We start from the raw sequence: 11,560 nt of genomic DNA on the forward strand, positions 1-11,560 counted from the left end.
GCACTATTCACAATAGCAAAGACTTGGAATCAACCCAAATGTCCATCTGTGACAGACTGGATTAAGAAAATGTGGCACATATACACCATGGAATACTATGCAGCCATAAAAAAGGATGAGTTTGCGTCCTTTGTAGGGACATGGATGCAGCTGGAAACCATCATTCTTAGCAAACTGTCACAAGAACTGAAAACCAAACACCGCATGTTCTCACTCATAGGTGGGAATTGAACAATGAGATCACTTGGACTCGGGAAGGGGAACATCACACACTGGGGCCTATCATGGAGAGGGGGGACGGGGGAGGGATTGCATTGGGAGTTATACATCATATAAATAATGAATTGATGGGTGCTGACGAGTTGATGGGCGCAGCACACCAACATGGCACAAGTATACATATGTAACAAACCTGCATGTTATGCACATGTACCCTAGAACTTAAAGTATAATAAAAAAAAATAATAAAAAAATAAAACCCAACTTTGACAATAAAGAAAAACTCTTGACTATTAGCAGTGCATTTATATGCCTGGTGTGTCCCCTTTTCTCCTCCTCCAAACTTAGGCGTTTATTCAGAAAAACCAGGAGAAACAGTGGCACCACAAGATAAGAAATGATAGAGAGCCACTCATCTTTTAGTCTGTGGCAGCTCCTGAAATTCCTCAGTTGGGAAGGCATTGGGATTTACAACAGAGACGCCTACCGAAAAGAACTCTGAGAATTTGCATGATCCTTTGCTAGAGTTTTCATTTTTTTATAGCATTGCCATTGCTTTACACCTTTAACTCGTTCACAAAATATAAAGTATAAGATATCTGTAGTAGAAAAATTTAGATGCAAGTTTTATTTAGCAAACACATAGAGAAAAACATCCCCCTCTTCACAGACTGCTTTAAAGCCCTTAAAGTCAATGTTTTTATAATGTTAGGTAAGCTTTCCTATATATGCAGTGATGTTTTTGTTTTTGTTTTTTGAGACAGGGTCTCTCTCTGTTGCCCAGACTGGAGTGCAGTGGCAGGATTTCTGCTTACTGCAGCCTCAACCTACCAGGCCCAAGTGATCCTCCCACCTCAGTGTCCTGAGGAGCTGGGACTACAAGCACATGCCACCCCACCTGGTAATTTTTCTATTTTTCTATTTTTTTTTTCAGAGACAAGGTTGAACCACGTTGACCAAGCTGGTTTCAAACTCCTGAGCTCAAACAATCTGCCCACTTCAGCCTCTCAAAGTGCTGGGATTACAGGCATGAGCCACTATACCCAGCCTAAGTCATAAAGAAAAAAGTGGATTGGCTTGACTACTAAAAAAAATAAATAAATAAAGTTTTATATGATGTAAAAGAAAGATAAGCAATTTTTTAAAAAACCAACAACAAACAGGGAGATAAAATTAATTCCGAAGTTACAGTAAAACAGTTTATTTTGGTCTTCTGAGTTTTTGATGGTATCTATCATTGGGGCTATTATGCTATCTCTTAATAGCCTTGAAAAATAAATAGTGCCAAGTATAGCTAACTTGGGGATGTGAAGAAGGAATGAATATTATTCACTCTTCTAGCTTTTAGAGCTCAGAAAAAGACACCCGAAGGAAAGGCCTCAGAAGTCCTTTCTCTCTGACCTTCTCCTGCCTCCTATCTCTGGCTTCTGTTTCTCCCCTGAGGCAAGCCATAGAAACTAGAATTCCTCTTCCCCGAAGCAGGTCATAGAGACAGACTCCTTTTTTCCTGAAAGCCATCCATAAAGTCTAACAATAGTATTCTAACCTTCCCCTGCTTTTCTGTTTGACAGCAGTCATACAGAAATTAAGATTCTCATTCCAAAGGAGTCCTACCTCATACTTGGAAGGAAGAAATGCTACAACAGAGAGGCCAAGAAGAATGAACAGACAAGCCTTGCTAGTTTTCCTCACTCAGGCCGCTATCATTAGAGCACACTCCTTTTGTTCAAGCACAATTCTATGGCTGCCCATTCTTCATTAAACCTAAGCATAAAAATGCAGTTTTCCCCTGTAAAGTTAGGACTTCATTCAGAAGGCTCCTGTGTCATCTTAATCTTTAATTAGATAAATCTACAATGCTTTTCTCTTGTTAACCTGTCTTTTTATATAGGTGTGCCAGCCATGACCCTTACGATGGAGAGGAAAGGGATGGTACCCTTTCCACCCCTACATGGCTTCATCAATGTGTGACTTGTACAGAAGCATAGGGCCTGCACTTACAAGGTTCTTACACTTGATTTAATGCTGTGCTGTCAAGGTCTTTAATTTTTTATCAATTTTTGAAAGAGGTTCTGCATTTTTATTCTTCAATGAGTCCTGAAAATTATGTACTGGCTCTGTACTCACTGTTCTATATAGTGCCTATCTATAAAGCAGTAAGTTTTGTGCCAAAGAAGAATACAAATATATTTAAGAAATAACCCTAGTTTTAAAAAGCTTATAGTCTAGAAGTGGAAATAAGCTTAGTAGTCAAGTTATAATGAAACAAAGCAGACAATAAAACATATGGCAGAGATGAAGCTCCAGAGGAGGGAAAAGGTGACTTCTCAGTGTAATGAGGTAAGTATATATGGAAAGGCAGCTTTTAGTTGGATCCAAAAAGCAGAGAAGGATTTGACCATTGACAGTGATGGAGGAGAGGGGCAGGCAGAGAGGGAGTGTGCTATGAAAAAGCACAGGGAAGGGATGGGTACATGGAATTGTTTGGTTTGCCGGAAGTGAGAAGAATCCAGGCTGAAAAACCTCACTGGTTTTGGCTATAGGAGGGCCTTGAATGTCCAACTAATGAGGCTGTAAATAATGCAACAGGAACTATGAGCCATTGAAAAACTTATAGAGAGAGAACCAGTTGGTCACAATTGTAATTTAGGAAGACTAAAGCTGGCCTCAGGCAATGATGGTCATCCTGTCACCTCTCTGGACTCCCAGCCCAGTCCTACATTCACAAACAATGTGAACTTTATGTTTTATTGAGTAGCCAGATGGAAAGTGACATCCAAGTCAGCAACCACCTCTTTTTTTATTCAGCCAGTTAAACACTGCCAGCTCTATTCTGACCATCAAAAAATGTTCACTTACTTTGGAGAGCCAATTTTATTGTTTAAGATTTGAATTTGAACACACACACGTACACACACACATGCACACAGAGTGAGACATCTCCATCTCCTGAAACAGTGCCACTAGAAAGAGTTCTTGTTAGAGTCATTTGAGATAGCATTGGCACTCAGTCCATTTTCTTGGAAGAACAAACTTATGGAAGCTAAAATCAACATTGTAAGTGTCCAAAGTTTAGGTATGTGAGATGAATAATGGACTATATTTTATAGGTAAGCATTTCATTGATTATCAGTTGTGATCTTTATCAGAGCTGCACCAGAAGAAATCAATAACTCTTGAACTTTAAGTTAAGGCTTAAAATGAATATTCATTCTCTCTGTCTCTATCTTTCATCATACACACACATACACACAACATACGTATAGACACATATATATCAACACATACATATATATATATTACCCAATATAGAAGGCACCTGAATAATTTAATTTCCTTGAAAAAGATATTAATATAAATTTACATTTCTACCTCTTCTAAATGTTTCATCCAATCACATTGAGTAAAAAAATCAATACCCTGCTGACAGTAATTTTTCAACATATTATTACTTGATATCAAATTAGAATTGTATTATCCCTTTAGCATGAATATAAAAGGTCTTATGTAGAAATAAAATGTATAAAAGATGAAGCAGTAAGAAAATAAAATTAACCACAAGAAATATTCAAAGTAGTGTAATTATTAAAAATTCAATCTTAAGAAAATTCAGTAGATACCTATTAAGGTGTTCACTAAGCAAAATGTGAAATTGACTTTTTAGCCTTCAGTTTTAACAGTTTAGTCACAAAAATAAAAAAGCAAAACAAAAAATTAAATATTCCACTACCTATCAAAAAATGAAAAAATCTTAATACAGTACAACCATTAATATGCCATATAACTTTGTAATATTATCATTTAATGATGAAATCCTGTTTTCAAAAGAAAAGTAATTTAAAAAAATAAGTGTTTTTAAAAAGTCATAGAATTGTCCAATATCTTTTCATCATAAGAAAATATTTTCTTTAAAAGAAAATAAACTTAGAGACAAAGAAATTCATTCCAGTGGATATCAATGTATTCCTAAGAAATAAAAGCTGTTTTTTATTCTAATTTCCATCCTATATTGAGTTATTATGATAATATATAATATAAAGGAAAGAAAAGCTTTTGATATTTCAGAACTGTAGCATCAAATGAATTTTATTTGGGAAATTAAGCTCAGGATTAAAGGATAATAAGCTATTTCTTGGAACTTTTTCATCTTAGTCATCTGACCTTTCATATGGAAACACACACAAGAGATGACTCAGTCTTATAGTACGAGTCTGTTTAGAAGAGGTGTCATAAATATATTAACCAATAAATAGTTGGAGATGTATTCAATATCATTTTTTGTTCAAGCACATTTTTATTTGTTTCTCTGAGTTGCTCACTTCTATGAGAGAATGGCTTAATACATGTCATGAAATTCTGAAGTTCTGACTTAAGACTTAACCATATGTCATGGAAACTGGCACCAGGAATATAAAGAAGCTTGTTCAAAGTCTTAAATCTCTACAGATTTGTAGACTATTATGACTGAGAGAAAGACAAAAAGTCTTCAGGGTGCTGCATTTCAGATAATAGGGCTAAAAGGAAAGTAAACACTCTCACAAGAGAAAAGAAAGCATCCTACCTTTTTAAAAATTCCATATACTCGGTATGCTTGATGAGTCCTGTCCTCATCATTATTGTTTGAAAACATTGTCGATCAATGGCCCAGAGTTTTACATTTACAAGAGCTGGAGAAAAATAAAAGGGAAACAAACAGGGAAAATTAGAGAATTTCAGTTGTGAACAACATCCTGCAAAGAAGATGAGCTATTCATGAGAAGCATGAAAGTGAATGACTTTTTACAAACATTTAAAGCCAATATCACAATGCTATCCTATCTCATTTAAAAAGTCCTATATGTTTACAGGCAAAATATAGTTTATAATTTTCCATATTAGCATTATTGTCTACTAGGAAGATTCCTGTTGCCCTTGCTCAATGTCCCTTGGGGGTTGACAGTGTCTAAGCACACACAGAAAGTATTCTGCAATTCAAGGCTATATATGAAGAAAATAGCATGAAGAAAAAAGAGGTTCACAAGTAATAATAGACCCTGGTAATTATCCAGCATGGTGTTAATGACTCATATGATAATATTTTAATTACAAAAAGTAGAAGTAAAATTTCAATGTTCAGGCTTAGAGGAGAATTTATATAATAGAAATAATAGTTACACAATGATTTCCACACAAAGCTCGTTTTACAAATTGAAATCTGTGCCCAAAGTTGCCATGTGGTTTTAGTAGCCATGTTTGTTCAATTTTAATTTATTCTCTTATGCACCACTATCTTTGACAATGCATAGTTAGATGTTGAAGCTGAGTATCCCACAGCTTCACCATTTGATCTATTAAGCATATGACTAAGAGAAGTTTAAGAAAAGGACAGATGTTATAGTGTGTAACACAACAATGTATCATGATAAACTTATGTTTTAAAAGATGAGCACATTAAAAATCTTGGTTATTATATTGGTGTGATGGCATATGAGAGATTTATTATTCTCTTTACTTTTATATATGTTTTCAAATTTTCATGACATAAAATATTTTAAGTTAGCAAATGAACTAAAAAAAATTCATATATCATAGCTATGGGGTATATAGTCTGAGGAAGACCTTTGAATAGGGCCAGGTATAGTTAATTGAGCCAAACATAGAAAGACAGAAGAGTGCCACTGTCTCTGCTTCACAGTTCTCAAGACTAAGCCCAGTGAATGTGATGGATCATGATTTGGGAGTGAGGGAGGAGAAAAAAGTTATCAGAGGAATTAGGACATGCGTGTGCCTTATGGGGAGGAGCTAGAAGTTACACACAAAGGAACAGGGAAGAAGGAGGATAAGAAGAATATTGTACTCCAGAGTAAACCTTATCTTTGAATTGTACCTATTATTTTCTTGCAAAATTTAAGCTGCAAAACTAGAATATGACTTCTCCCTTTCTATATTAAAGAAAAAACAAAACATGCTCACTTAAGTAGAAATAGAACAAAGCAGCCAGAACTTGTGTGTGCATGGCTCCATTCTAAATGTTTTTTACAAATGACACTTCATCAAAAACAAAAGTTGTGAAGGTATCCTTCAGCCAGATTCTAATATATCTGCTACCTCCAGACTCTTTTCCACAATACCTTTTTACTTGAGACAAACAGTAAGACCCGATGATACAGCCACAAAGAACTTGGGAAATCAGGAGAGGGTTCCTAAGAGTTGGAACAGGAAGTGGGATCTTAAAAAGTGGTAGGAGTTGAGCTACAAAAGAGGTGGGCAAAGGGTAACTGGGTGGGGAAAGCACATAAACAAGAGCACAGCTGGCAACGAGCTCAGGAGTCTACCAGGAAAAGAGACTGAAATGGCTGAGATTTCTGCAGTGTTGCTGCATGGTTTGGGGGTAGTGCATGCACATACACACATGTACTGTGGCCAAGCTATCTGCAGCATTTTAAATCTGAGTTCGCACCTCAAGCCCAGACATTGACCCTTGCCCCTCCCTGTCCTATGAATTGCTGCTTTTTTCTATCTGTTTCTCTCCCTGGTGCTTAGCATGTGTTAATATTGTTATTTCTTTCCTAGGTCTGTATCATGTTTCCTTATATAAATTTGTATATTCCTTCAGAGAAAAGTCCCTATCTCATCTCTTATAATCTCTGCTCCCCCACTAGAAGTCAGCATTTCATTTGGTAGGCATTAGGCAAATGTATTAACGAACTTTATGTACATGAAGTTTACCTGCAAAAATCCCACAAAATAATTTAAGCCTAGGTAGCATCTGATGCTACATCAAAATATCTAAACTGAATGTATCAGATTTCATTATCTATGTGTTGAAAAATGACTTTAAAAAATAAACTGACAGAATTCAATAATTTCATTTTACTTTTTGGTTCCTGTTTACATGGGCTATTAAAATGTCTCTAGGTAAAACTGTAGTTCAATATTTTGCATGATAATAAACATGGCTTGATGAGATTGCAAATTTGTCAATGACCTTGGGCATGATACCAAAACCTTTTTTATATTTAACTTTGGCCAACATACATATTAGTCAAGTCAGCTTTTTACAGATGGACAAGCATGATTAATAATCACCTTGACTTATTATCAAAACATGGTTATATTAGAGTTGTGATTAACATTTTTTAAGTAGCCTGCTAGAATGTAAATCTATTGCTTCTATAACTTACAGAGACCATTCAAAAACATATCTTTTCATTCACCTTTGATCTTAAGTGATGTGTTAATCTCTATAGGGAATAAGCATTTCACAAATAAAATTCCTGTGATTTTCGTGATGATTACTGTTGAGCATTTAAGTCTAAATGGTATGAAGCAGAGACAGTGCTGGGAAGTGATTTTCCTTTTTGTTCAAGTATGTATCTAAAATTCTTTGCTGAAATGTGTATCATTTTCTCAGGTTAAGGTCACCCGTATCCCACTCAGTGGAAAATAAACTCCCAATACTCTGAGACCTCTAAGTGCACAAGTACATTGAGAACAACTTCCATGCAGGGAACAGTTGGCCTTCACTTGGGGGACACCAAGATTACAGAGGAAGGAGCCATAAAATTGTACTAGACTAAGAGACCACAAATCTGGATTTGGCTTAAGTTCTTCTACTGAGGAATTCATCTGCTGTTCAACTCAAATTCTGGAAGAATATTGGGAAAGCAAATGTAAGTATAATGCACTTAGAGATTCAAATATTTATTCCGCTCATATTTACTTTATACCAATATGGCAAACACTGGTACTAGATTTAAGGGATAGAAAACAAACTCACAGTCCCTGCCCTCAAGAAACTTGTGATCTAGTACAGAGGTAGACAAACTATTATCCATGCCAAATCTGGCCCATGGTCTGTTTTTGTACAATCTACTGGCTAAGAATGGGTTTTGTATTATTTTTAAATCGTTGAAAATTTAAAAGAAGCATATTTCGTGACACATGAGAATTGTATGAAATGATTTTCAGTGTCCATAAATAAATTTGTGTCCATGAAAGTCTTACTGGAACACGGCCATGCCCATTCATTTACATATTGTCTCTGGCTGAACCGAGTAATTGCAACAGAGACCATATGTACTGCAAAGCCTAAAATATTTCCTATCCAGCCCTTTACAGAAAATGCTTGCTGATTCCTGGTCTAGTATAAGAGAAAAACAAATGAAGAGATAAATGCTACCATGGGGTAAGTTTCTGGGGCTGTGAATACACAAAAAAGGCAAAGCATACTTTCTGTGGGGAGGAGCTGAGAAGAGATGATTAAAGAAGGCTTTGCAGAAAAGAATCATTTAAGCTAGGATGCTACACCCAGGGTTAAGGACTGAATGTTTGTGTCCTCCCAAAATTCAGATGTTGAAGCCCTATCCCCAATGTGATGTTATCAGAAGGTGGTTGCCTTGGCATGAGACCAGATTTAAATAACGTCATGAGGGTAAAGCCCACATGATGGGATTAGTGCCCTTAGAAAAAGAGGATCTCCCTCTCTGCATGCAAGCACCAAGAAAAGGCCATGTGAGGACCTAACCAGGAATACGGGCATCAGCAAGAAGCCAGCCTCTCTGGTACTGTGATTTTAGGCTTCTAGCCTCCAGAACTGTGAGAAATAAATGTTTGTCTTTTAAGCCATTCAGTCTATGGTACAGATGGTTTTCGGTTTACGGTGGTCCCAGTTAAAAATTTTCAACTTTGCAATGGTGTGAAAGTGATATGCATTCAGTAGAAACTGTACTGCGGTAAAGTATTCAATATATTACATGAGATATTCAACACTTTTTTATAAAATAGGCTTTGTGCTACATGATTTTTCCCAAAGGCTGATGTAAGTGTTCTGTACATGTTTAAGGTAGGCTAGCCAAAGCTATGATGTTTGGTAGGTTGAGTGTTTAAATGCATTTTCAAGTTACAATATTTTCAGCTCATGCTGGGATTATTAGGGTATAACTCCATTGCAAGTCCAGGAACATCTGTATTTGTTACAATAGTCCAAACTGACTAAGAAATCTGGCATCCATGGAGCTCCAAAACATCTGTCAATGGAACTCAAGAGATTCTTGAACATGAGAGAGAAAAAAGAGCACCTTTATTTTTATTATCCTATAACTGATATTTAGCATTTCTTCCTATGATTATAGAAATTTGAGCAACAAACCACAGTATGATTTGTTACCAATAGAAACAGTGGCTATTTTTATATCCTCCTATATTTGCTGCTGATATCTAAATATAATTTACATTCACCACTACTTCAAAATTATGGCATTTACCAGATCTGACTCTAGATCTTAGTTTTAATAAGTTATTATATCATAATTCACCATTAAATGTCATCACTGTATTTCAATATAAATGATTTTCTTTCTTCTCCTATGTATTTTATTTCATGTCTCTAAAAAGATTACTCTTAGAGGAGTCCATATGCTTCACCAAACTGACAAATAGGTCCATGACACCCACACACAAGATTAAGAGCCCCTGCTCTAAGCAAGTCCTGGAGGAAAAATTAGGTCAGAGAAAGAGGTAGTGGGAGTGGCAAGGGCAGGGGTAGTACTTAGCTGATCTGTGTCCCTAGGTGCATGCCAGTTGCTAAAACATCCAAATACTTTTATACTATTTAGTAAACAGCCATTTCCCTGAGTTCCCTGACAGCCCTTCCCAGCCTTTCCCCTAATATCTCCTAGGATCCCCACAGTTCAGTAACTGAAGTGTCAGCACTGAGTTCAACAGTGTCCTCACAGACCTTGCTCCAGAATCAAGTATGCCACGGGGATTGCTAGATATTTTTGAGGTTATCCTACCAGCACCACAACTACCACCACAGGTGTTTTCCAAAATAAGGAGTCTTATTGCATACATAAAGAAGAAAAGGTGTCCCTTGGAAAAAACTCCAAGTAGTCCAGGGATGATTAGATGCTAGGAGGTAGAGAGGTGAGTCAGAAGTGATAAGGAAAGCAACAATTGTTAGATGGCAAAGGTTCTTGTGTGCCTTGATGCAGAGATATGACTTGATCGTGAGGCCAGTGAGGAGGGGGGCACAGAAGGCTTTAAAGCAAATGATTCACTTCAGAAAGATTATGCTAGCAGCACCTAATGGTGTACTGGAGGAGGACAGGACTCAGGGAAGAAAGATGTAGGAATAGAGATACAGTCAGAAATAGAGATAGAGATAGAGACCAAGACAGAGACAGAGATTAGTTAGCAGCTCTTGGAATTATTCAGGTGGGTGGACACAGGTAATGGCAAAGAAACTAGAGAGGTAGATGAATTTGAAAGACATTTAAAAAAATAAATAAATAATAAAAAATAAAAAAAAAGAAAGATATTAAGGATCTCAAACATATAGGAAAAGTCAGGTAGAGGGAATTTGACTCTAACATTCAACTTTCTAGCCTAGATATATAAGTGAAAATAAAATAGTGGAATAATGAATGCTGCATTCATATTATTCAAAAGTGCAGACAGCATTGTATTAGCAAAATTATCTCATTTTAAGGGGTGAGAACCATGCACATTATAAACTAACCTAAGTGACTTCTAATGAGCAAAATTAGCTTGTAATTCTCTTTTACTTTCTACATTATAAATATAAAACTATTATCATCAAAGTATTTTCTAATACTTTCAAAATTGTCATTGCTGTAATAAAAAAGCATAATTATCTTAAAAATATTCTGAAATCACATGGTCCTACAGATACCTATAGTCTAGAAATAAATGTACCAGGCTGTGAGTCCAGGACAAACATCTTAACACTCAGATAGCTTTGGGAATGTTAGGAGGCCAAGATGAAACGTCATAAATATTATGAAGTGTCAGCCAAGCAAATTTTATGTTTTGGGAAATTTTTTTCCTTTTATCAAAGTTGGCCAAGAAGACAAATGCATATGGCCAATAAGGATATAAAAACGATGTTCACAAGATGGCCAAATAGGAACAGCTCCAGTCTACAGCTCCCAGCATGAGCGATGCAGAAGACAGGTGATTTCTGCATTTCCAACTGAGGTACTGGGTTCATCTCACTGGGGCTTGTGGGACAGTGGGTACAGGACAGTAGGTGCAGTCAACTGAACATGAGCCAAAGCAGGGTGAGGCATTGCCTCACCTGGGAAGCACGAGGGGTCACAGAACTCCCTTTCTTAGCTAAGGGAAGCTGTGACAGACACCTGGAAAATCGGGTCACTCCCACCCTAATACTGCGCTTTTCCAACGGTCTTAGAAAACAGCACACCAGGAGATTATATCCTGCACCTGGCTCAGAGTGTTCCACGCCCATGGAACCGCACTCACTGCTAGCACAGCAGTCTGAGATCAAATTGCAAGGCAACAGCGAGGCTGGGGGTGGGGCACCCGCCATTGCTGAGAC

General features: G+C 36.8%; 1 protein-coding gene across 1 annotated transcript in view; it reads right to left on the bottom strand.

The window, feature by feature from the left end:
- Positions 1-11,560, bottom strand: part of LOC108523607 (cGMP-dependent protein kinase 1-like) — a 626,604-nt gene that overhangs the window by 259,366 nt on the left and 355,678 nt on the right. The window contains exon 4 of the mRNA XM_017864291.1: positions 4,781-4,886. Coding sequence (XP_017719780.1) covers positions 4,781-4,886 — 106 coding nt within the window. The remainder of the gene's footprint in view (positions 1-4,780; positions 4,887-11,560) is intronic.

The sequence above is a fragment of the Rhinopithecus bieti genome, unplaced genomic scaffold (assembly GCF_001698545.2).
Source record: "Rhinopithecus bieti isolate Rb0 unplaced genomic scaffold, ASM169854v2 scaffold_73860, whole genome shotgun sequence".
Lineage (NCBI taxonomy): Eukaryota > Metazoa > Chordata > Mammalia > Primates > Cercopithecidae > Rhinopithecus > Rhinopithecus bieti.